The 25592-nt window shown below is 46.3% G+C and overlaps 10 protein-coding genes across 10 annotated transcripts; 5 read left to right on the top strand and 5 right to left on the bottom strand.

The window, feature by feature from the left end:
• Positions 1–1003: 1003 nt before the first annotated feature.
• BHQ10_009267 (uncharacterized protein) lies at positions 1004–2221 on the bottom strand (the record flags this gene model as incomplete). Its single annotated transcript, XM_040882164.1, has 3 exons — positions 1004–1238; positions 1287–1480; positions 1559–2221. The coding sequence occupies 3 exons, from the start codon at positions 2219–2221 to the stop codon at positions 1004–1006; spliced, it is 1092 nt and encodes a 363-aa protein (XP_040737769.1).
• A 1077-nt stretch (positions 2222–3298) lies between these two features.
• BHQ10_009268 (uncharacterized protein) lies at positions 3299–4450 on the top strand (the record flags this gene model as incomplete). The annotated part of the gene is made up of 4 exons (XM_040882165.1): positions 3299–3368; positions 3433–3743; positions 3816–4349; positions 4409–4450. 4 exons carry the CDS (start codon positions 3299–3301, stop codon positions 4448–4450), a joined length of 957 nt encoding a protein of 318 aa, XP_040737770.1.
• Positions 4451–5884: 1434 nt separating this feature from the next.
• On the bottom strand, positions 5885–7475 carry BHQ10_009269 (uncharacterized protein; the record flags this gene model as incomplete). Its single annotated transcript, XM_040882166.1, has 5 exons — positions 5885–6025; positions 6076–6170; positions 6220–6734; positions 6818–7372; positions 7438–7475. 5 exons carry the CDS (start codon positions 7473–7475, stop codon positions 5885–5887), a joined length of 1344 nt encoding a protein of 447 aa, XP_040737771.1.
• Positions 7476–9196: 1721 nt separating this feature from the next.
• BHQ10_009270 (uncharacterized protein) lies at positions 9197–11860 on the bottom strand (the record flags this gene model as incomplete). Its single annotated transcript, XM_040882168.1, has 4 exons — positions 9197–9988; positions 10042–10755; positions 10811–11126; positions 11175–11860. 4 exons carry the CDS (start codon positions 11858–11860, stop codon positions 9197–9199), a joined length of 2508 nt encoding a protein of 835 aa, XP_040737772.1.
• A 1108-nt stretch (positions 11861–12968) lies between these two features.
• BHQ10_009271 (uncharacterized protein) lies at positions 12969–13301 on the top strand (the record flags this gene model as incomplete). Its single annotated transcript, XM_040882169.1, has 1 exon — positions 12969–13301. One exon carries the CDS (start codon positions 12969–12971, stop codon positions 13299–13301), a length of 333 nt encoding a protein of 110 aa, XP_040737773.1.
• Positions 13302–13403: 102 nt separating this feature from the next.
• BHQ10_009272 (uncharacterized protein) lies at positions 13404–14318 on the bottom strand (the record flags this gene model as incomplete). Its single annotated transcript, XM_040882170.1, has 1 exon — positions 13404–14318. The coding sequence occupies one exon, from the start codon at positions 14316–14318 to the stop codon at positions 13404–13406; it is 915 nt and encodes a 304-aa protein (XP_040737774.1).
• A 640-nt stretch (positions 14319–14958) lies between these two features.
• Positions 14959–15822, top strand: BHQ10_009273 (uncharacterized protein; the record flags this gene model as incomplete). Its single annotated transcript, XM_040882171.1, has 2 exons — positions 14959–14982; positions 15043–15822. The coding sequence occupies 2 exons, from the start codon at positions 14959–14961 to the stop codon at positions 15820–15822; spliced, it is 804 nt and encodes a 267-aa protein (XP_040737775.1).
• Positions 15823–17139: 1317 nt separating this feature from the next.
• Positions 17140–20677, top strand: BHQ10_009274 (uncharacterized protein; the record flags this gene model as incomplete). The annotated part of the gene is made up of 4 exons (XM_040882172.1): positions 17140–17573; positions 17634–18042; positions 18104–18686; positions 18753–20677. The coding sequence occupies 4 exons, from the start codon at positions 17140–17142 to the stop codon at positions 20675–20677; spliced, it is 3351 nt and encodes a 1116-aa protein (XP_040737776.1).
• A 1604-nt stretch (positions 20678–22281) lies between these two features.
• On the top strand, positions 22282–23229 carry BHQ10_009275 (uncharacterized protein; the record flags this gene model as incomplete). The annotated part of the gene is made up of 1 exon (XM_040882173.1): positions 22282–23229. One exon carries the CDS (start codon positions 22282–22284, stop codon positions 23227–23229), a length of 948 nt encoding a protein of 315 aa, XP_040737777.1.
• Positions 23230–23393: 164 nt separating this feature from the next.
• Positions 23394–24774, bottom strand: BHQ10_009276 (uncharacterized protein; the record flags this gene model as incomplete). The annotated part of the gene is made up of 2 exons (XM_040882174.1): positions 23394–24712; positions 24759–24774. 2 exons carry the CDS (start codon positions 24772–24774, stop codon positions 23394–23396), a joined length of 1335 nt encoding a protein of 444 aa, XP_040737778.1.
• Positions 24775–25592: the final 818 nt, after the last annotated feature.

The following is a 25592-nucleotide window of genomic DNA, read 5'->3' on the forward strand; positions in this document are numbered from 1 at the left end:
TCGCCTGAGTTCATAGCTTTGTCTCCGCCGACGTTGATATATGTACTTGTTGGGCCGTCATGGATGACTCTCCGATAAGCGCGGTATATGGGGAGGGACCAAAACACCATACAATACTCGACACCGCCTAGCATCGAGGAAGAACTTGAGCGGCTAATCCTGAAGCATTTTGGACGGTTTTGGAATATTGGAAACCTTCTCCAAAGTAAGAATAGATGCCTAATCCTCCTGAAGAACTTGATATTGACAGAATGATATTATAGGGTTAGTACACACTCATCAACGAGATCAACCGTAGAATATGCACTAGGATCGGATTTCTTGCTAAGGGACTACTCTGGACCCTCAGCTTATGTATATTATTATTACATGGAATAGCTATGTTCGATTTTGGGGACTTTTCTTCGTCCGTACGAACTTATTGGTCGTTCATATGGATATGCAAATAAGCTTTAAAGTGTACTGACAACGCTCTTGAATTAAAGCAGACCATAGGCTTCTATCAGTATGTTAGTGCTTCTGATCAGGGATCTGGTTTGGGTCGTCAGCAATACGGCTGCTCAAAGACGATGACGGTATGAATTCGGTAATCATATCTCTGAAAATTCCGCCACCTAGCCTGGGGTTAAATTTTGTTTCCTTGGGATCTCAGAAAAGAAAAAGCATAGAGAAACTTCTCATTCAGCGTTTTCACCCATCATATTTCTGTAATATCAATACTAAAAATAGTATTTACTGTTGAAACGGCATGTTAAAGCACCAGCTCAGGAATGGCCAACTGAGTACTAGCTTTAGTCACACTTAGGAAAGCGCATAATCGTGTGGTAACTGTGTATTAGCTTAACCAACCGTCTAGTGCTTATTTTCATCAACCTTGGCCAATTGTCGCTATCATGACATTTTGACTTGGTTCTCGAAAACACGATTGATCCAAATGTGACGAAATGTGGTAGGGTTTTATTTTGTTATAATTGACTCTTTCTAGAAACTAGCTCCAGCCCGCCTATGCTGCTGTAGACTTCGTCTGGTAGTGAGCTGCCTTGGCGTTTGATGCATCTGGAGGAGCTACTAATACCTTGCCGGCATCTTCCATCTTTCCGGACATGAATGCTAACGGCAGATTTGGACCCCAGACATAAAGACTGCTAGGCGCTGCAGGCTCTCTTGCGACAGAGGAGCCTTTGTTGACCAAGTCGCCATCAGAGTAATGTTCCACCACATTCCCAGACGGGTCAAACCTAGACATTATCGGAGTCAGCATCGAAAAAGGCAAGTAAACTACTGACATGAATGGGATATTGTACCAGTAATCAAATATCTGACTGCCAAGCACATGTCTTCCAATACCCCAACAATTCGTCCAGCCATTTTTCATGAGCCAGTCGTGTCCAAGTGTCTGAGTGTCAAAATCATTGACTTCAAAGCTTGAATGATGAACGTAAGCCTTTGTGGCATCCTTCTTCCCAGCTACAAAAAAGCTCTGTCCTTCAAAGTCAGTTACAAAATCCTTGGGAAACAGTACCATTTTAAAAACACACGAAAGCATAATGAGACGTACGTGGTGGTCAGTGAACTCGCTTCCCAGGTCAATATGGGTAAAACACGTAGTGTCTTCTCCACTAACTGGATCGTATATGCAGTCTGTCGGGCTCAAGTTAAATACTGTAGTGTACCATTCAAGTGTCTCCTTATATTTGACGATAGGGACATTGATGCCGTAGTGACCAAATTTGTGAACTGGGCTGGCGCCAAGTTTGAAACGACGCGTATCACCTTTTCTAGGCTTTTGGATTACGCTATTTGCCACCTGGGGTGTTAATTCGAGTGTCCCAGCCTCTTCATCCCGTGCATTGATGTTGCGCAGTGCTTGGCCTGCTATCACACCGACGCTTATCCCATTTGGATCTGTCAATGTGACAACTTGACCGCCCCCTGGGCCGTAGTTCTCGCATACAGGTGATCCACCATAGAGAGACGCTGCTTTGTGCAACTGTTGCAAGTCCTGTGCTCTGAAATATGCGCCTTTGAAATGTCGGGCGCCATCAGGCGATGTCTCGGCGATGTAACAGTATGGGTCAACCCCATAGCCGCGTAGAAATACCTTTCCACCGTCGCGCTGAGCTTCCACGAGTCCAAAATCAGACAGAAACCTTAGTGCCTGCTCCAGATCAGGATGCTGGTAATGCACATAAGCCAAGCTCTGGACATGAATTTTTTCCATGGTCCGGGGTATTGTAGTTTTCGATAACAGCTCCAAGGAAACAATCAAGACAAACACTCTCTGTGGGCATCCAAGGGTTAAATGCAGCCGATGCACCAGAAATGTATCGGAAATATGGCATGGAATGGCTCGGATGTACACTATGGTAGACTTGCAATCAGAAACCCGTCTTCGAGGCGTTCTGTAATTAGGGCGAAAGCCCGAATATCGTTAAGTCCGATCCAGTGTCGAAATTCCGGGCCCGGAGGAACGCCGCTCAGTTCGGACGAAATGATGCCGCAGTAAGTGTAAGGAAGACAGTTGACTAAACAATAGCTGTCCTGGAAACACGCTATCTCAGATCGTAGTCATGGATGTAGTATATTTAAGTCCTTAGTCTCTAGTACTATTAGAGAGGACTGAAACCTCAGGAGATGGGGTAGTGGGCATCTGCAGGTTTCAAGATAGGTATTTAGCTTTTGAATAGGTTAAGAAGAATATCAGCACCTTTGGAAACCCTACTCAGTATCTCCCTGCACTCGAGCTATTTCTTGTCAGGGTTATACTTCTGTAGCTCTAGATCAGCAAACTAGAGCTCTGTAATGCTCGCATCGACATCAGAGACAATAGGAATCGCTATGCAGTGACCAAACTTTCGCAATGTTTCCTGCAAAAATCCCAAGAATTAGGTACTGCTACTGATGGAAAGTTAATTTGAGGCTAGGTGTAATCATTCTCTCACACGATTCACCGGCAATTTGGGGATCAAAGGACGGCAATAACTTTTTTTGATCTCGTCCAGATCCGGCCAAAAAGGACAAAAATCACGGCTTTTCCAAGTCCAAGAAAGCCTCAAAATGTACCTATGCGAGCGTAAAATACACGCCTCTTTCATACGTCGGCCCCGCACTCAGATAGGTAGTTGATAGGTTTACGACTGGGGAGTTTAAGACATATCGTCGGTGTCGAACCTCATTGAAGCCCAACGAACCATATTGAAGATCTTGGAAGTAATACATAATCAGTCTTATATCCATCCACCCGAAGCGGTACGCCTCCTGGATTACGTGCTAAGCAGCTCTCAAAAATTCATCAATCATGGCTGAAATATCCATCGATGAGGCATTGCTAGGCTCTGCGCCTAAAGATAAAGTTGTTGTGTTGTGTGGTATACATACAAGTCTCACCCCAGGGTTTTTCACATTCTTGAATTCTAAATATTTATTCTCTAGGTGGTGCCAGTGGTATAGGTGCAGGTCTCGTCTCCAAGCTCTTCAGTCGGGGAGCACACGTATATTTCGGTGATATCAACGCAGTAGGTTGCAAGACCCTAGAGGAACAATTGAATTCTAGTGCAAACAGTTCGCGTGGCACTGTCAGCTCATTCCCAGTCGATGGACGCGACTATGCTGCACAACTAGCGATGTTTAAATATGCGTTCGAGCAGCATGGTCGTGTCGATTATGCCATTTTCACTGCGGGAGTGTCAGATCAGAAAGGCTGGTTCAGCGCTGCAAATCTTAATCTTGAGAACGTTCAACAGGTGCGTCACTGCCAGTCCCTTTTTGGAACGTCTCACCCGCCAGCATCTAAAGAGTGAAGGATTGTGTTACAGGTCCCAAAAGCGACAACAGATGTCGTCGATGTCAATCTCACAGCATGTCTGTACTTTACTCGAATCGCTCTCGCTTATCTGAAAGAAGGCGTTGATACAACAGCACAAGGTGCAGGGCCGTCTAGGTCGCTGATACTATTGTCCTCGGCAAACGGGTTCCAAGAAGCGCCAGGATTGGTAGGGTATTCTGCAAGCAAACACGGAATCATAGGAATCGTCCGTTCCCTTCGGCCACTGGCTATTAAGAATTTTGGCATTCGAATCAACTCCATATGTCCTGTGGCAACGGATACTCCTATGATCGCTGCAGCGATTGACTTGCTTAAGAGTGTCAATGCGCCATTGAACACTGTAGCAGGCTGCGTACACATTATCATGCAGACAATGTTTGATGTCAAGGCCAACGGGCAGGCTGTGCTTATCATGAGCGATAGAGGTATCGACACCGAGACTGGCCTCACCTTGTCAAGGCCTCAGTGGCTGGGTTTGTGGGCCTCTGAAGAGCTGGATAGACTGCAAAATGTGCTTGGCCAGGTAAGTGAGAGCTCGCAACTGGCTCGTTGCTTAACATTTTTCCTAAGACCGGTTCATAGAACACCGATTGGGCACAAGCGCACACCAACCAGGAATCATAGGGTCTTACTATCAGGTCTAGAGAATAGTGGGATTTCTTGAATTGAGCAATATCGAGAGGCATCTCTCGCTGCAACAGGCCAACCACTAGGAAGAAGGGTACTCACTCACTACTCAAATACACAGTTTTTATCCATGCACCCCATGCTGTCCACTTGGAGAGACAGTAATCGCCGATCCTATTATCTTTATTTTTGTATGTATGCAATTTTTAAAACTTTCTTACAGGAAATCAATATAGCATTGAGTAGATCACTGCTATTTAAAAGCTAGACTTATAGCGAATACCACACAGCAAGCGTTCTCGACCACCTGTGACTAAGTTGGATTGACGATCTTGTTATGGAAAATATAATTTAGCTGTAAATACAATATGTTTATATCAGAAAGACCATCCACCCGAATTCCCTCCTTCCATCGCACTTGTCGTCCCAGTCTAGCCCACTCGTCTTTTCATACTAATGGAGCTCTAGCTACTCCCATCCTTGTGGCGAAATAAGGCTTGTACTACCTGTCTCACCCAGCAGCGTACTCCTCAGCCTTAATCTCAGGAGCCTCAACAGACTTGAGGATACCGCGAATCATGTGACGGTTATCAACAACTCTCTTCTTAGTAGCGGAAATAGTGGAGGCAGTACAGTCGCCAAAAAGAACAGCGAGGGCGTTATTGTTGACGCGCAAAATGCAGATCTTGTTTGCGCCGCCGGCGTTGCCGGAGCAAGTAGGCAAACCATCTGTTGAACCGGTAAACACCAGCAGCCTTGACGCCACCTTCAACGGGATACCTCATGGTGCTAGTTCATTCAGAAGTAACTGCACCGGGTCAGCTATCGTTTCCCACGGATACGTGAGAATCTATAAAGAGTGAGGAATAAAGTACATACGGCCTCCAAGACGACTAAGAGTCCTCGCTTATCCGAGGAAGAGCCTTTCATAAAATTGGAGATGGCAGAGGCAGTATTAACAGGGTCGCTATGATAGGTGCCTCCCAGGACAGAGGCTTGTTACAACCCAATTCATTTTTACAAATATTGGATGCTCGGCGCCCTGGCCTTGGGTCAGTCATGGGGAGTTCCGTCGATAAGTCTCAAACAAAGAATGAGTTTAAAATCTAGAACTAGATATTTAGCATGCATTTACCCCATAAAACGGCTTGTTGACAACCGCTGGCACGTTGGATTTGGGTAACCACACCAGGTCCGTAGGTTTCGACCGTCAGAGCGACGAGTATACCCAAAAAAAGGTTAGAACACACTTTTAATTTTACTTCAACGATTAAGAAAGGCAATGTGAACAGGTGAAAAAGGATTTGAATACGTAGAATGTCGTGAACTTCTAATGGACAGCTGTCAATCACGCCTTTAAAAGGAGAAAGCCAAATCCAGGCAGAATTGCTTCTATACACGTATTAAGACGACACTGAGCGAATATCTCATCTAATACTGTATATCTGAAGCAATCTTTCCTTCCCGTTCGATCAGAGCTCTATGTGCCTCGCTACGAGGCTTGATCTTCACACTAAACGGCGGCCGCGATGGATCATCCCATGGAGTATTGAATTGGTCGATTGGATTGTCCTGTATTGATTAATAAACAACAGTTTCACCGGGGTTGGTGGTCCACTTACAGGGTCTTGCTCAATATCGAAACAGTACAGGATACACGCCGCGGCTAGCCAAATGTTGTTTGCGCCAACGTTGAATCCCACACAGACGCGTCGTCCTAAAAGTAGTCAATATTTTCCTCGTGGGAGATTAAAGTATGAGCGTACCGGCTCCAAAGGCCCAATGTCCTTTCGTGAGTTTATCCAAGTCATCGTCTAAAAACCTGTCTGGGTTGAATGTTAATGGATCTGGATATTCTGATTCGTTGAGGGCAATAGCATAAGCATTCCAGGTGAATTCAGTGCCAGCTGGAAATCGATAACCTTCGTACTCATCATCTTTGATCAGAACATGAGGCACACCGCTTTGCAGGAAAGGCCGCCATCGCAGGGTCTCTTTTACCACCGCCGAAATGTATGGTAATTTGGCCCGATCATTCAGGGAAGGCAATCTCGTGGCATCTGTCCCGCAGACAGCATCTAGAATGGTTCGAGCCTTTCTCGCCCACTCCGGATAACAAGCAGCGCCTGCGATCATCTGTAGAATGGCAGTGCGAGATGTGTCACTTCCTGCCTCAATAAGTGAAGTCCAGGTGTAAATCTTTTGGGCATTGTCCATTTGAAATTCTTTCTTCGACTCCCCTTGTATCATGTCCACCGCAAAGCAAGGCTTTGCGACGCCCCTGTTCATTCGGTCAAGAAGTGCATCGTACTCTTTTTGAAAAATCCTGAGATCTTTGGTTAGCCAAATGTTTATACAGCATACTGATAGGGGCTCTTATACTTAACATGGTTTCTAAAAAAGGTCTCTCCAAATGGCCTCCACCACTGTAGCCGCTTTGGGAGATGTGTGAGAATGGTGACATAATCTGCAGGATTTTGTAGTGGGTTGAACATGTAGGTCCCCAAAACCGGGGTATAATCCAAAATAAATTTCAGTAGTTCATCATCTTTTTTTGCCCTCCTCCCAAGAACGACGCTCAGGATGATAGAGTTTGAGTAGCGTTGGCCAGCCGCATGGTAGTTGACCGGATCCAAGTATAGATCGTACACTAATTGTTTCGCTTCTAGATCCTGGAAGGGAATGAACTTCGTTTCGGCCTGCTGTGTGTTCAGGATCGAATGCATGATTTTGCGCTGCGCTCGCCATCGATCGCTGGATGGCATGAATACGATACGGTATCCTCCAGACATGATACCTTCGAGCATTGGCCGTGACGGTCGGGAGGAATAAATAGCAGATCTCTTTTCCAGCAGGTCATTGACCACACGCGATGAGTTGAGGTAAACCATCCTTTTCCCTCCAAGGTTGAGTGTGAACCTGTCTCATGTTCATGGAGATTAGAATCGGACCATCATCATGCCCTGAGGTTGAGATAATCGTACATTTCACCGTATTTCTTCGCCATCTCGACGCCCCACATACCAGCTGGGTAGGGAACGTCCAGAAAATTCCCAATGATCGGCCATCCTGGTACAACGTTTGGAAATCTGTATTGCTTCGCGAAGAGGATTCTCTGCACTATTCGCCCAAGTAAAAAGAGGGCGATTAATATACCGACTAAGGCAACCAGTGACGACATAACCCTGAGCTTGTGAGGAAGCGATTGAAGGTAGAGCTAGGCAAGGGTACAAAATTCATTCAGGATGAATATAGACTACCCGTCTTTCGATAAAGTATCGAGGCTGAAAAGTGGAAAGTAAAGCAGTCTCACGTCCATTGAAGAAAGTCTTAAAGAAGGCTGAATAGTGTTGTTGTAGCCTGCAAATCTGATACGAATTGCCGAATTTCCGATTTGGAAAAGAACGATCTTGAGGCCGGCAATTTGAGGTCGGCAATACAAATCACTGGGCGGCTTTTCAGACAGTCAAATATCCATATCACAAAAGAAGCCTGAGGATGTCATCTGAGTTGATATTTCCTCTGGAGGTATATTCTCCGCATCGGTCATACTCCGGATATCGAATGCGTACAAAAACCTACTTTGAAAAGCCCTCTACAACATCTACCAAGATACTCCAATGTGCTCAAAACAAGCTCTTTTTAAATTTTATGAGCTGACCTCATGAGCATGTTCGGGCGAGTCGTCACAGATATTGATAACAGTGCTCTTCATAGTCAAAATGACATGTAGAGATTCACTGATTATTGTTCGGCAACCCACGACATGAAGCTATTCCCAGATTACGAACGGACACCAAATATCTAGCCGGCTATTGACAACCGGTTGCTGGTCATTTTCCGGGATGGCTGTGGCCTAGGTGACAACCTCAGTGGGTTTGAATCCGCTAGATCTTCTACTGCACCTTTAACGTTTGCACTTCGTCATGATTAACGTCCCTCTCATTAGTTTGCACTGAGCCAAAGGATAGCTCAGGATTACAGCTAATTATAAGAAAGAAAAATATTTAGTATGGGCTACTATATAGGATTATTATATAAAGCTGTGTATACTAGTTTAATAAAAAGGTTTCTTAGTAATACCCTATAGCGAGGCATGCTCGCTATTCAATGAGAGCAGGTGAATGGATTTATGCGCCATGCTCACCACACTTAGGATAGCGGTAAAGTGATCCTGTAAGAATCTCTTTCGAAAGTTGCCGACAATTGATAGAACGCATAGAACGATAAAGTATGGTCGTCTTGCTCCACCAAGATAAGGGTTGAATTCAAGCATTGTCGCTGTCCTTTTAATACGTATCATTGTCCACCCAAGCGCAAATACTATTGATGATGAACTTGATAACGAGCCCGATCTCATTTTCCGGATATTTAGCCCTAAGTTCAATCCCGACTTCGCTAAATTGATAATAGCCTTGCAACATATTATTCTTTTAGGAGCTATTGTAGATAGAAAGGCACCTATTGGTACTTAAAATGAGATAGTGCTATCTTTATACTTTCGAACTTTCAGCCGATATGGTTCCAAAACATGGCGTAGCCCTAAGCCCTTATGAATAAGACAAGTTGTCAGCTGTCATCGGTGGTTCATCAATTACTCGTTCTAATGTAGCTACAATTATAGAAGCAGAATTGGAATAATTGATAAACACTATCCGTTTAAGAGAAGAATTTGTATTTGCAAAATTTGGTAGGTGATCAATAAGTCCGTGGAAAATAATCAATGGCCGCACGTAAAATGGTCTATAACCCCTTCCACCACGCTGTCTTTGAGGTCTCAAACGAACGCTTCAGAAATGACTTATCCGCCGAGCTCGAACCGACGTACATGTCGAAGGTATCTTTTTCCATTGTCCACGCATGCTTTCGCTCATCCCAGAAGCTAGTCGCATACTTCAGACTCATAATGATTTCGACCTCCTTCCTCTCGGCAGGAGCTAGAGACACCTTGCTGAAGCCCTTGAGTTCTTTCACTGGTCTTTTGATAGAAGGATTGTGCTGCGAGACATAAACCTGAACTGTATGAGCGCCGCTGTGATTCCCTGTATTCTCTACCACGACTGTAACGGCAAGTCTATCATCACCCTCCGAGACTTTGACGGTCAGGTTGTCGAAAGTAAAATGGGTGTAGGAGAGACCATGCCCGAACGGAAAGCATACATTCCGTTTGATAGATTCATACCATCGATATCCAATGTAAACATCTTCTCTATACAGCGTTCTTCCCTTCTCTGAGCCAAAGTTCAGATACGCGGGATTATCCTCAAGCCGGATGGGAAAAGTAAGAGGCAACTTCCCACTCGGGTTGACGTCTCCGTATAGGATATCGGCGATTGCGTTTCCGGTTTCGTTGCCCCCATACCAGGCTTGCAGTATGGCTGGGGCTGAATTAACCCAAGGCATGCTCACCGGTGTTCCGGATTGAATCACAATGGCTGTGTTGTGGTTTGCAGAAAGTATTGCTTTGATAAGCTTGTCTGTGTGGCCTGGTAAATCCATGGTATCTCTATCGTAGCCTTCTGACTCCCAATCAGCCTGCAGAGCTAGTTAGTTATGCAATTCTAAGGAACATAAGGGGGCATGCTCACATTTAGACCTGCAACGATAACGACCTGGTCGACTTGTTTGGCAATTTCAACGGCTTTGGCTAACTCTTCTTCTGCATTCATCTGAAATTGACAGCCAATTCGAATMCCTCCMCCAGCCACAGAGTCTGCTCCTGGACCGGGAAGTAGACTGGTTGCAATAGAACCAAATTCAACTCTGACAATGTAGGAACATCCTTTGTTGAGTATAATACTGCCACAAATCTCCGTCGTACCATAGCCAAAAAAACTGCCACCGGCGGTTTGCTCAGTCATGGCATCCACAACAAGCTTATCATCCACAAAAAGCTTTGCTGTTCCTGCGACGCTGACACTGAACATGTACTCTCCATCAGCATCAGGTATCAATGTGCCTATAAAAGCTGCATACCACGCTCCTCGGTGGTCATGGGGAAGTAGTTTGGGCACGTAATCAAAAAGATACATGTCGGCGCTTGTGATCGAGATTTCGTCTATGCTTTGTCGTGACGTACTGGCGGAACTAGAGGTAGCATAGACGAACATTTTCATGTCTTTGATCATTTCCGTAATCTGAGGAAGCTTTTTGCAGGCTGTACAACCGATAGCATGTAGTACTTCTTCCTGTGCTTGAGATGAGATGCCGTCAAAAGGGGTAACAGCGTAATAAGGATGTAAGCTTGCACTACCGCCGCCAGAATAAGCCGCAATCTTTGCATTTGGACCGATGATAGCAATCTATAGAAAACATTAGTAGCGTTCTTATACGGAATAAATGTTTTAATTAACATACTGATTTGTCTTTTCGGAATGGAAGAACACTTTTGTCATTTTTCAGTAGAACAACCGATGCCGCAGCGATCTCGCGAAGACGTTGTGAGGTCTCAGTAGTATCAATTGTCATTTCTGGGGCATTTGACGGTATTCTAAGAGGTAAAACTTTGTTGATAAAGGCCAGAATTCTTCGAACACTGATATCAATGTCATCAAGTGTGAGTTTTCCGCACACAAGTGCATGATTGATCAAGGCCCCTCTCATTAGGGTCGGACCCGGCATTTCCAGGTCTAATCCTGCTTTCAGAGCTGCTGCTGTGGAGTATGTTCCTCGCCTATAGAGTCAGTGTTGTTATCGGTACGACTTCAGAAAAAGCGCTCACCAATCACTCATGATCAAGCCATCAAATCCCCACTCATCCCGAATAATGCCTTGGAGCATATCATAGCTTTCACTCACATGCGTCCCATTAACCCTGTTGTAGCTCGCCATATAGGCCCACGGCGCAGCTTTCAATTGGGCAATTTGAAACGGCAAAGTGTAAATCTCTCTAAGTGCTCGTTCGCTTACCCGAGAATCCTGACTCATTCGTTCATGCTCCTGATCATTGCAGACAAAATGTTTCAAGGTTGCTGCAACTCCTTTGCTTTGAATACCCGATATGACTGCTGCCGACATGCAGCCAGCAAGCACAGGATCCTCACTGAACGACTCGAATCCACGTCCTCCAAGGGGAGAGCGTTGCATGTTAGTTGTGGGACCTAAAATGACTGAGACACCTTTTGCGAGTGCTTCTTCTGCTTGTAATTCTCCAGATCGTCTGATCAAATCAACGTCCCATGTCGCAGCTAGAGCAGTTCCGCATGGTAGACAGGCAGCTGGTGTGCTGTTGAACATCTTGGTGCCGCGAACGCCATTTGGTCCATCGGATACCCTCACGGCAGGTATTCCGAGACGTTCAACTCCGTATAAATGCCAGTTATCTGTGCCAGAGAGAAGATTGATCTTTTCGTGGAGAGTCAATTCTCCCAAGACGGCGTCGACGTCTATGACATGAGGCTCTCCCATCGTGCTGTTCTTGTCACTTCTTCGTACAAATTCCTAATTGAGAATTAATTCATTCTTAAAACACATACACACAGACTTATTTAAATCTGTTCATATTTAAATCTTCATCTCGTCTTCATCTCGAATTCAATATCCACAGCGGATTTATCCGACAACGGGCATTATACGGGCGAGTTGGCCGTGCGGGCGACCACTGGCATTAATACAGTGATATGGCTTTTGGCTATTATAAATTTCAATTTTATAGTTGAACAAGGCCCATTTAGAGCAGTTTCAATCTAGCTAGGCTTTCCACTGCCATTTAGAAAGCGAAAATCTTTGGCACGCTTGCTCTAGGGCGGTTATAAATTTCAAATCCCAACCTCGTAACCCTAATTTGTTAGTACCAGAAAAATTGCAGCTGATCTAGGTTCCATGGGTTGACAAACACTCCTGAGTAAATGTATGTGTCTTGGATAATGGGTATCTAATTATGCATTGCTATTTCTCCTCTCGATAGTTGATGGAGCAGCGTAATGCCAACGTGAATTGAGAGAGGTAGCACCACCTACTATCGGGTTCTAAATTCACAACCATCCTATTCTAGATTGAGAGCCACTCAGACCACGGCGGGACTTTCGGGATTTGACTCTCGTGTTTGATCCCCTACCGATTAGAAAATATCGAATAGTTAACGAATGTCCACAGTCCCGTGACCTCGCGTGCATTTCGCGATTAACGACGCATCCGATCTAGCCCAACGCGGAAATATTACGCGAATGACTCCGAATTAACTTTAGGGCATACGAGTGATGGTCTACATCGAATTGGTTACTGTCGAGAGGGAGCAGAATTAGTATATGAAGGGTTTGACCCTTTAAAATTCCTTCGAAAATACATTAGGACTCAAAGCCGGAGCATAGATTCTGACACTACATTATCCTTTCAACCTCCGTCAAAAGGGAATTTTTGCAGCTCTGTGCGTTAGTACTCTCATACTGAACAAGAAAAGATAGCCATGTCTCAGCAAAAAGTCTTCTCAGCGCCCGCAAGAGTCCTCTCTTGGGATGAGGATAGATCCCCTACCACTCAATCCATCTTGCCTCGCTTGACCCCGGCTTCGGTGAAAATGGCCCTCGACGGCCTCAATGCCTCGGTCACCAGCAGCTATCAAATGATATATCTTCCCGCCGGACCCGATTTTGAAAAGGATGGATCGGCTGTGTTTGTCTTCACAGATCTCGTCGAGTCCGAAGATTTTGAAGGCAGAAAGGGGAGCTTCATGACCCAAGGCACAGGAAAGTTCGACGCAACCACGTATCGGGTAGAAGGCACATTCGAAATCGTCCCTCGAAGTGGAAAGGGAGATCTCGGGGAATTGTTCAAGGAGGGTGGGAATGGCAGTTTTTCGTCGGATGGAAGTAACCCAAGTCAAGTGAATTACAGATTTGTGCTCCCCTAAATGAGAAGTAGCCCATGGATATCAATGTTACATGTATGGGATGTATTGAGTATAATGAGGCGAACGGCTTTATTATTAGGTTGACGACTGTAATATCTCGCTTTAATTACTTCTAGCTAGATATTGCTTCACGACTTCATCCAAGTCTTCTTGTGGCAACTCTAATCTCTCATTCCATAGCCCTTTTGTCGTAGAATATTGTGCCAATCCCCCTTTTCCATAGATAGCTCCAGCAATCATAGCCAGAACCCCCATCGGCTGCCCAGCCTTAAACCTTTCAGCTCCATCTGCCCATAACGCGTCGACAGTACTTTCCGAGATTGTGAGTTTCTGTCCGGCTGCCTTTTCAATAGCTGCCAAGACACGATTTTGCGTGACCGTGAAACTGTTCACGTAGACATATTGATTCTTGATAAGCTCTGGCTTCTTCAAGCACTTCGCTATAGCCTTGCCGACTTGGGATAAATTTGTCGCTTCATAGGGAATGTCGCCCCCGTCAAAGATTGTGGCAGTGCCCTCGGAGATATTCAATCCTCCAAAGCCAGGGATAGCCAAACCCCAGTCGAACATTGACCCTGAGACTACCGCTGTCCACGAGATTAAGTCTTGCCTCTTCTTCAAGTAGTCGAGAGTCTGGATCTTATCCGCAAGAAACGGGATATATTCTTGCGCAGAAGGGTCCGAAGTGTCGATGCCGTATTCGGATGGGAAGACGATCTTTACACCAGCCGCTATGGCAGCATCGATAAGTGGCTTCTGAAGAGCAAACGCCTCTCCAGGAGTGATGCTGCCAATTGTGCTAATGACTGCATCTTGGTTCTTGAAAGCTTCGTGCAGTGATGCTTCGGACCAATCAGATTTGATGTGTGTCACACCTTCTGGCAATGTTGCTTTTGATGTCTCGCGAGTGATGCCGGTGACTTGAAATCCTTCATCCAGCAGGGCCTTGACTGTTGATCTTCCAACACTGCCGGTCGCTCCGACGACGACCACTTTTTTGATACTTGAATTGGACATGGCTAATTTGGAAAATGAATTTTGCTTCGGAATACACTAAACTGCTGTATGTTCATCCGATGAATATAATTAAAAGATGGCTATAATAGTACTTATAGTTTTAGAATATTGATTCATTCCTGGATATCTTGCCCATTGTTCGCCTCGAAGTTCGCCACTGTACTCAATGATTAGTGATCGACCTACTTTCCTACCAGAATTTCGGAATTCATCTCTACACAGTGAAAGAATTATACATCATACCACTATATTAAGTATTTAATTCCAGCCTCAGTGGGTTGAAATTTGATCTTGATTACTGAACAAGTCAAGTAATTCTAAGCTTTTTACTGTTCGGCCATCCGAAGATGCACCATCTGTGTAACCAGGCTATCAACTGAAATTGCACTTTCACGTAAAATCAAGCCCCGGATATCTTTTCCGGGAGATTACTCGATTAGAAATCTATTAGAGTTAGAGAAGTTAATGCACGGTGAGTGGTGCTGAAACCACGATCAGTAATCACGACTATGAGCCTCGGCGCAGTACTCCCAGATATATCAATCTATATCGTAGTCAGATCTGCCATGGAAAAACCCAGCAGAATTTATTGGCACATTAAGTAACTCAAACAACAACAACAACAACAACAACAACAACAATGTCCGGCGCTCTCAAGGTTGACGTCTACGTCGCAGCAGCAGTACCCGCAGCCACCGGCTCTCAAGACCCATCCAAATTATAGTGGTCCCCAATATCATGTACACTGATCCAAGGCTCCAAATCGGCCGTTCTCGTCGACACGCCAATAACAATCAAACAGGCCGAAGATCTCGCAGAATGGATCAAAGCGACCCTATCGCCGGGAACGAAACTAGAGTACATCTACACTACGCACGCGCATGGGGATCATTACTTTGGTAATCCGATTATTCTTGACCGATTTCCTGGCGCGAAATGCGTTGCAACAGCCTCTGTGGCTTCTGGGATCGAGAGGACACTTGCTGCATCCATTCCTAGATGGCAGGGATGGTTTTCGAATGGTCAGATCCTAGCAGAGAAACAAAGTGTTCCCGAGTCCCTTCCACAAACAGGCGAATTCTTCCTTGACGGGCATAGCCTCTTCGGCATTGACGTTTCGCACTCCGACACAGACGCCTCATCCTTCCTACACGTTCCTGATCTAGATCTCGTTGTTGCGGGCGACATCGTCTACGGCGATTGTCACCAATTTCTGGCCGAAGCCAATACTCCCGAAAAGAGGAGATATTGGCTTGACGCACTAGACCAGATTGCCGCTTTAAAGCCAAGTATTGTTGTGCCTGGGCATAAACGAGCTTCTCAGGTGGATGGACCATACTTGATTGATAGGACAAGGGAATATATTCAAACGTTTGAGCGGGAGTTGGAACGCTTGCGGGATGCAGATCAGCTTGAGCAGAGTTTAAAAGAGTTGTATCCGCAAAGGTGGAATGGGTTCATTTTGGATAGAAGTTGCAAGACTTCTGTAGCTGCTCTTGAATAATAATCTTGTTTGACTAATATGCTCTCCTATATTTATTTTCTTTGTACGTAAGCAGCTACGCCAGGCTAAAAAAGTCTTGATTCTTGGCTTGCGTGGTACGTTGGTACGTATTCTCAAATCTATTTATACGCAATCCGTCACGCCCTTGGATCCACCACCTAGCGCTATAGCCATCGAGCGCTAACCGTGTCGTTTTGATTCACGACAGCAGTATGATAAATTAACGAAGTCATCCAAGATTCTAGGAATTTAAGAAAGGCTTCCATGATAAATATCTATTTTTTCTATTCCACTTCAACCTCCCATAAGACTGATATAATTGCTTATCTGCATTCTTTTCTGGTTTCTTATTCGCAATATCTTCAATCTTCGGACGTCACTTTAAGTAAATATTAGGCTTGCAACCCTGATAACTGTGAAATAGATAGTGATACAGGCCTTACCTATAGCTAATTCTGATATACTGATTTACTGACCTGGCAAAAATCCTAATGGTACAGCAAGTCATCAGACTCCGATAATAATCTCAGCAAAGAGAACAAACTCTCAAAAAACTACAAAGGAACAGTCTTGAGTGGCTCGCTAATTCCATAAATTGAGCTAATAAAAACTCGGATCTTGCATCCTTAAGAAACTCTATGGTGTTAACCCGGATTCCAACTAGACAAATGATACAAGTTGAGATCACATATAATTAAATATTAGTATACTTCATTGCCCACCGGCGCACAGTTCTTATACTATGGAAACTGTCCACTAACTTGCACAGATTAACAATATAGACTGTAGTTAAATCGTGTAGACTGGGAAACTCCAGAAAACGCTCTCTAGTAAGTATCCTTATGTCAGAGAATCAAAATGTAAAGGTCTGAGCCTATCTTATGCTCGGGCTCCGCCGTGCTTGCCCTCGCGCATTCTCCTAAGAACGGACGGAACTGATAGAATCGACAGATCAGAAAGATCAAACGGAATAAACGGAGTTGGTTGCGAGTAGTAACGGAATAGGGAAATATACATAATTGTAAAAGCTGGCCTGACTCTGCGCGTTAGATTTTCTATCTTTCTTGAAGCGAATAATCGGGCTTAGTCCGTAACATAGAACTCTCAAAGCTAATAGTTAATGAATTAAGCTGAATAAGATACCAATCAAGTCAGTTTGATTCAACTTAATGCATGATTACATAATGATCAGCCTGATCAAAAAAGCTGGACATATTAATGTAGTCATGCGGCTCCTCACTAGTACCGCCCTGCCATGCCCCGCGTCATTGCCCTTTGATCACCTGCAAACGATTGCTCGTCCCGTAACATAACACCATGTCTGGCGCCGAAGCGCTTGCGGTTTTTAGCATTGTGTGCAATGTCATGCAAGTGATTGGTTTCGTGCAAAATGGAGCCCATATGGCTAAAGCAATCTATAAAACGGGATCTCTGGATTCTGACCTTGGACAGACAACCGATTACATAAAAGGAGGCTTGGAGAGATTGAAGACTTCTTTGGAGAATGGTAGAATTCTTGTTAAAGACGAGGAGGAGTTGTTAGAAATTGCGAACGGCAGTCTGGAGACTGCAAAGGAGTTAAAAGCCGAGCTAGACAAGATCGCAGGCACAGTAGCCAAAGGAAAACATTCCGCAGCCTTACGTGGATGGTTCAAAGCTGCCCTGGGTGGGAAAAGGAGGATCGAGAGACTGGAGAAAGTGATGCAAAATCGTCAGCAGATTCTGGAGAATCGACTCATAGTTCGCATCTGGTAATTACACGCCGGTTCCCGGCATTGTTGTGATCAATTCGTTACTAACTCAGTCTACAGCAACAAGAATGACGCACTCCTCCTTGAACAGCAAGTCAATTTTGACAGACTCGACCGCGCATTAAAAGGTTTCATTGAAGGCTGTGCTCGAAACCAGACAACTCTTGACCAGCTCATTCAGAGAGGGTTTCTTACCGTGACGAGACATATCGATGGCAAGATAGAAGCTCTTGAGCAATCAGTGGAAGCCAGCTTTTCCTCCGGGACAAACCAGCTCCAGAACAACATTTCATCTCGTTTACAAGAGTTTACACTAAATCAGTTTGAAAAAGAAGAGCATGAAATGCTATTGGGGAGCCTGAAATATGAGACGATGAACGTTCGGCGGAATCATATTATGGATAATTACGACGATACCTTTTCCTGGATCTTCCATCCTCAACATGGCAAGAGCGAATCTAATAATCAGGTATAGAAAGGGCGGCCTTTTTTCATACTTGTGTGACAATCATGCTGACTTTCTTACGCAGGATGGATTTGTGGATTGGCTGCAATTCTCTAAGCAACGACTTTACTGGATCAGTGGCAAAGCAGGATCGGGAAAGAGCGTTCTGATGAAATTTCTAGTCAACAATCCGCGCACCCAATCCATCCTTAATAATGCAAACAGAACTACCATTGTCTTATCCCATTTTCTATGGGCTGTAGGGCAGTCACTTGACCGAAATATGCAAGGACTCCTTTGCTCTTTGATCCACCAAATCTTAACCACGAAGCCAGATCTCTGTCAGGTCGTCTGGGAGAAGGTTCCTGCCTCAAGGCAGAAGAGATTTCCCGGCGATTGGTCCACCATCGAACTCCGTACTGTTTTTGTTCATGTGATTTCGGCCTGTGAACAGCATGTTTGCATCTTCTTGGATGGTCTTGACGAAATGAACGAGTACATGGCGCTGGTCGACCTTCTGGATCAACTATGTGCTCTGCCGCGCCTACAAATCTGCGTCTCGAGCCGACCAGAGCCCGCATTGCAACGATACTTTCGCAGCTACCCCCAGCTTCAAGTGCAGGATTTGACCCGACTCGACATCCTAAAGTACGCTTACGATACTCTGCGTAGGTTACACGTTGATGATGCAGAGACCTTCATCCGCTTGGTGTCTACTATCTGTTCTAAGGCAGACGGAGTATTTCTATGGGTCGCTTTAGCCCTGAAGAGCGTGCAAGTAGGGTATGAAAACCACGACGACCCCGCCGAGATGGAACTCCGTCTGGAAGTGCTCCCCAACGATCTCGACACACTCTACCAACAGATGTGGCGACGGCTCAACGACAGCGAGGCTGTCTATCGGGAAACAGCAGCTCGGTATTTCAACCTCATGTTGGAATGTATAAATAATCAATATCTCACCCAGGCAGCAAGCCCGTTGCTCCTGGCTCTAGCTCTGCATCCATCGATGGCAGCCGCCCTTGTGACACAGGAAATCGGATCCTTGGAAGAGGCACTATATAGGGAATGCGAGATAATATCAATGCGGTTGCCGATCCGATGTGCTGGCTTACTGGAAGTGACTCCGGATGGGACTGTGACGTTCATACATCGGTCCGCGCAGGAATTTCTCATGAACACGACAGAGGGCCAACGCATACGCCGTGCAGACCCATCACCACGGGAGACCCATCGTCTGAACCTCATGCGTGGATTTCTTGGTTGTTGCAGACTGGTGATAGAAGGTAAGACACAGACGCTCTCTCACCGTTTCCTCACCCTCTGCCCACCCACCGTCCACGAGTTCAGAAGCGCGAGTATATTCTTTGAATCGTGCCGCAACTATTTATCTCCAGAAAGTATTGACAATTTGTTCGGCCTGGCACAATCGCTCTATTCAACGGGGAAATGGATCTATGATAATTCCTTCTACCTGCAGCCGGATTTCTTGGGCGCGATCGCCCGTAAGGGCTTCTTTGCTCAGGCTCGAGCCGGATTTGCCCGGCTCGCCCGCGCTGCTCTGCGGGGCAGGGAGATTTCGAGTCTCTATCAAGCATATTTCCTTGAATCTATGATTGACGCAGTCAAATGGGGTGAAGTGAAAATGTCCACCCAGGATCTTGCTTTCGTTTGCACGCTTGGCAGCACGTCTTCCACCCAACATGCCAGACATAGCACTTTCAACTTTAATCAATCAATTACTGGTACGGTTGGAGAACAGAACCCTCCATTCTATCTCGCCCAGGATCCATTAGAGCTTCTTCTGGAAAATTTCTTTGATGAAGCTATACCCCTAGGAAGATGCGACTCTCTGGATCTTATGATAAGTCTTCTCGAAGGGGGTTATAACCTCTCCAAACGGAAAATTATCTTACTTACGGCCTCTTCACCCGACCTGTTAGACATATTTCAAATCCATTACAGCTATTCAAAATTCTTGCCAGGAGGAACATTGTTCATTGAAGTGAATACATCCTTTCTTCTAACTCTGTTTGTACGGCTGCTAGCTAGCCAGCAGTCACTCTTCCTTTATATTGTCAATTTTCCTGCGTTGTTTGAAAGACTGAAAACTGCGGTTAAACTCTCGACTACACTGGAGTTTTCACGGCTGCTTGCCTTCATTCCAGAGGATACCAGAGCTGATGATATACATCCCGAAACCAGGTCTGCTGAGGAAGATTCCCAGGATGTTGATGGCGGATATGGAGGCTCCGAGTATGAGCAGTCTGATGAGGAATATGTTGGGAGTGAGGAGGATTATGGCAGTGATTATTACGACAGTAACGACTCGGAACGGAGAGCCTGGGCCAACTCCACAGAAGCGCTCATCCCTTCTACTGAAGACGATAGCAATGCTATTCTTACCGCCCTATCCGGCGATATCTTTACCTCCGTTACACTTGATGATGGCCGCCTGTTCGGGAAGCTGAAGTTTCCCGACCTTGAGTCCAGGCTTCGGCAGATCTTGCCAAATGCCAGACATTCCACGGTACAAAAGCTGGAAGAAGACTTAATTCAAGATGGGTTTCTGGTGCCATGGAGCCTCGGACCGGAACTCTGGCCACCCGAGGTTTATTCAGATAATCCTGCGTGCGAGGAGGTTGAGGCGTTGGCGTGAGATAGATTTTCTCAATCAAGTGCTAAGTAACTACGCCACTCTCAGTCAAATGTGGATCGTCGATCATTAGCGAGTAAATGTAGCCCATGTAATGTCATCGCGCTTACACTTCTATCAAGGAGCTGGAAGTTAACGATAGTAGTTAGAGTGGTGATGATTAATCCGCTGTAGCTGGTTCCTGGATGTAGCTGGTTCCTGGACTGTCCCAGCAATAGGATGCCCCCACGGACAAACCAACAGAAATTCGTCCGATGTAATATCTCCATCATCATTTATTCATCTATATAGTCTAGTGCATCCGCCAGTGGGATAAAATGCCATCACTTGAACCAGTAATCTAATCAGATAGTCACTCGTAGTCCTGGAGAAAGAGCTAGGTTCCTAGGTGCAATCAAAAGGTTCAAAATCCACGTGCATCGCGGTCAGCTGAACGTCAACATCTGGAATCTCCACGGGGCCACCTGGGAATAGGTATTCGGCCAAAATATGGGGTACCGAGAACCTGGTGATATCGGATTGATTCTTTGCAGGTGTAAAATTCGATGCTTGTTGACACAGCTCGAGATTCCTCTAGATATTAGCATAAATAGGAGGTACAGTGTAGTTCAGCTCATTCGAATCTCAAGACCATCGTTTAGATCTTGTTTGTGCACTCTTTCCCGCTTCGACAAAGAGGTGGAGGGAACAAAGCGAAATGCCAAATGTAGAAATAGTGAAGCGATCCTTTAGCGCTAATAAAGACCAAAATTTTTTAGCTGTCGGCTAAGCCACGAAAAAGGCTGAGATCGTGAAAAGCGTCGAGGAAAAATGAAAGCCGAAATGCACATGGAGAGCGATGGTTGAGCAAGGCCCTCGTAGTTTATACAGGTCGCAAGCGTTATCCTCCAAGACGAACAAAAGGAGCCAAAGTGCAAGCGCCGCAAGTGCCACTGAATCGCAACGGGAATGACACTACGGTAAGCTCAAGTTGTCTCCGAGATCTCGAGAACTAGCCGATTGTAGGGTCGCCGGTATAAATCGAGAATTTACACCTCTATGGTTGCAGTTAGGGCTTGGATATCACTAGCCCTTATCTTATCAATTAGATCTATCGATCTTGTCAAGCGCGTCTTTCATAATCAACTTCCAACTCCATCTTCAATTCTACATCTCCCAAATCAATATAGAATCATTTACACATAGGCAGTATTTGAATGACTCAGTCGTTTCGGTATAATGATGAATCATGACTTCCGCCGCTGCGACGCTCGGACAGCGCCTGTTAGATGAAATCAAAGAAGAATCCCTTGGCGAAGTTTGTCTTCCATCGTCCTCCCCTCGCAAATAGGACAGGATCAAGGCTAATGCTAGCATAGATACTGCGCGATCTACGCGCTCAACTCCCTTCTCCTGAAGAAAACAGCTATTTCGGAATCAAAGATCTCGATGAATTATTAGCTGTCTTTCTGGGGCCATCGCTCTCTGCGAACCCTCAAACCCATCATGCTCATCCCGGCCCAGCTTCTTTCTCTTCATCCAGCACGAAAAGGAAGAAGCCAGTAGTGGAAATAACCAGCCCCAGCTCTGGGGGCGGAAAATCGCAGTTTGTCTATTATCTAATCGCCATGAGCGTTTTGCCGGCTGTATTCAATGGACACAAACTCGATGGTCGAGGTGGTGCCGTTGTGCTACTTGACACGGATGGGCGAGTTGATGTTCAGAGGCTCTACACTATTATCGAAGGTGTCATTCGACACGCTCTAGAAGGCGGTGATATGTCTTCTACCGAAGCCACAAACGAGACGGTAGCAGCACTAATTCGCGACAGCATGCAATACATCCACATCTTCCGGCCGCACACCTCTTCCTCTCTACTCTCAACGCTCCGATCACTTTCCACCTACCTTCTCAACCACCTCAGGCCTGCCGGTCGGTCGAGGGCATTACACGGCATATTCATCGACAGCCTAAGCGCATTCTACTGGGCCGACCGTCTGCGCGACGAAGTCGCTCGAACCAGCGAAATCGGCCTCCCCGCCAACGACATTCAACAGGCGCGCGAACAGCAGACATCTTTCTATATGAGTGTACTCTATGCTGAGATTGCGGCAGAGTTGAGGCGGTTGCAGGGCTTATTTGGATGTGGGATTGTGTATACGACTTGGGGGATTACACCGCGCTCTTCGTCTTCGTTTTCTTCATCTTCTCTGGCTTTGGAAGGAGGAGGAGGAGCGGGAGGAGTACGGCCATCACCCCCGACATTCAAACCCCATCTTCCGGCGCCGTGGAACTCGACGTTCCCAGACCTGAGGCTTGTGGTTCAGCGCGATCATGTGCGCACGTATCCAGGTAGTGCTACGATGGGTGACTGGGAGCGGGATGCGCCAATGCGGCAGTCTGTGGTGCGCAAGGGCAAGTTTTCAGCTTGGGTGGATACGAGCTCCATCACTGCTTGGGATGGTGGTGAGGTTGTGTTGGCTGCGTTAAGGCGAATGCCGGACAATGGCGGGKTTCCGTTTTKGGKCAAGGAGGACGGGGKTTTTATGGATGATTTGATGGATGATATCAATTAGATCAGAGTATTAAATGTTTAATTGATGAAATATGATGAAATGATTGTCAAGATGTATCCAGTAACTCTAATCGTAGACACTCAAATGAGCCGCTTGCATGGCGGAGAACTAAATGTAATATACTACGTACAAGAAGGTTGTGAAAGAAAATGATTGAAATGTCATTATTTGACTTCATGTTTGTCATCAAATGGACTCGACGACCGTTGTATGGTGGCACCATGAGCAATGGTATTTTCTAACATTCGAGTGGATCCGATACTGGATCGTTGTCGATGTGAGCCGTGGTTGCTGTCCATGCTGGCGCGAGAGGAAGACACTGCTTCAGTCGCTGTTGATGGAGCGATGCTGGTGGCAGTGCTGACAGTTACTCGAGGGGTTCCTGCTATATTCGAGTCTGCGAATGGACCTTCGTTAGGCGACGAGAAGGCGATTTGGATATTGTCTGCTGTGTTGGAATGCCCCTTCTCATTGACTTCGTCACCGCTGTCATCGTCTGACGAATCGTCAAATGTCGATTCCTGGTTACTGAATTTCTTGGCCCGAGAATGTGAGGCAACCGACTCCGAATCATCGGAATGAACTTCTTCTTCTGAAACTGTAGGAACCTTGGGCTTCGATCCTGATGCTTTGACGTTGACTGGGCGAGCGACAACAGAGCGGGCAACAATAGAACTGAGTTGTGGTTTCATCTTGCCGGCTTTCTGTAGTTGAGCTTCTGTGATGGCTGGTACTGCTGGTGCGTCGATGGTGCGCAACGAAAGTGAATCGCTAGGCGTGCTATTTCCTGTTTTGACACTGACCACGGCGGCTTTGGCAGCGCGAACCTGCTGGGCGGGAATGGGACTGACAATGGCATCGTGTCGGTAAATCGTCGTGGCAACACTGCTTCGGGCGAGACTGGTAGCGATACTGCGGCGGTCACTGGTGGCCGTGTATCGCGAGTCGCGGAGATCGCGCGGTGTGAAGAGATACTGGTCGCTGCTGTAGGTCGAGGCGTGTGTACTTGGAATAGCAGGAACTGGAGGGACCAGTGTCCCTGGAGTTTCCGGAGGCGAGCGATTGGTGACACCGGGAATATAAGCGATTTGAATCACGTTGGAAGCACGAGTGAGAACCGTCGATGCAATAGATTGCATCGATCTGCTGCGTTCATGACGTATCGAGGGTTCGGCGGGCTGCTGGGCAGCTTGTTCCTGGCGTCTCTTTCGGATCACAAACCACCAGAAGAGAAACACGCCGATGGCGATAGCAGCAAGACCACCGACAACTCCTCCCGCGATGGCTCCCGTATTCGTGCCGCCACCGGAGCTGGGTGTGGATGTCGATGTTGACGCTGCCGGCAAGCAGGATGTGGTAGGGCATTCCGTGCAGGTTCGACTCGATTCGACACAGGTTTCACCGGCGGCACAGTTGCAGACTGGTTCCGTGGTGCATGTAACACAACTACGGAATGTGAGGTGGTGGGAGAAATCTCGGAGGACTGTAAGAATTAGCTGATGCTCGTAGAATCGATCAAAAGAGCATACCGTTTGTGGAAGTCATGGTGACAGGTATCAATAAACAGAATCAGAAATGCAAAAAAGGGTCGTAATTGAGTGGATGTCGTCGCCGGTCTACAGCGGTAATAACGAGTGTGATATATGTATAGGATAAGGCTAGAGACGTCAAGCCTCGCAGCCTGTGATGCGAAAGTCAGGTCTTCGAAGGCGAAAGTTAGATTCCACCACGGCGTATCATCGGTTGATTATCCGCGAATGGAGATTTAGCTAGTAAAGCCCATGTCTGACTGCGATCTCGATAGATAAATCGAAACTGGCGTGGTTGAACTGGCTGGAGGCTGTTAAAGTCAAGAGGCGGAGGTGAGACGCAGGGGATGATGAAGCTCTGAAACAGGAAAAGCGGTCGGTCGGCGGTGTATGAAAAGATGTCGCAGACTGAACCGGATGATAAACGTCGAAAAAGACGATGGATGAAAAATGTACAGGGAACGAGTGACTGAGAAGATGGTTGAAGTTGGTTGTTTGGATGTAGCGTGTGTTGGGAGAGAAGAAGAGGGAGTTGATCCAACTTGGGTGTTTGAGAGCCAACGCGGCCAGGCTGGGTGGTTGCTTTTTCACTGGCCCGTGGGCGAGAAAGAGGGGGCTTGGCTAGGGCGAGTCCACGCATTGGCAGAGCCACAAACGGCAAAGCCAATACATACGACCACGTCTTTGACTACGTAGTAGCCCGTCTCTGGGTCGTATTCACCTCTGGCTACTATACAGTACGGAGCACCAAGAACCTAATTCCACGGTCCAACAAGCTGCCGCCACGCACCACCACGAGGTATCTGCTATGTACTACAGAATTCGACGACTGGG

Source organism: Talaromyces amestolkiae (assembly GCF_001896365.1).
Source record: "Talaromyces amestolkiae strain CIB chromosome Unknown scaffold23.1, whole genome shotgun sequence".
Taxonomy (NCBI): domain Eukaryota; kingdom Fungi; phylum Ascomycota; class Eurotiomycetes; order Eurotiales; family Trichocomaceae; genus Talaromyces; species Talaromyces amestolkiae.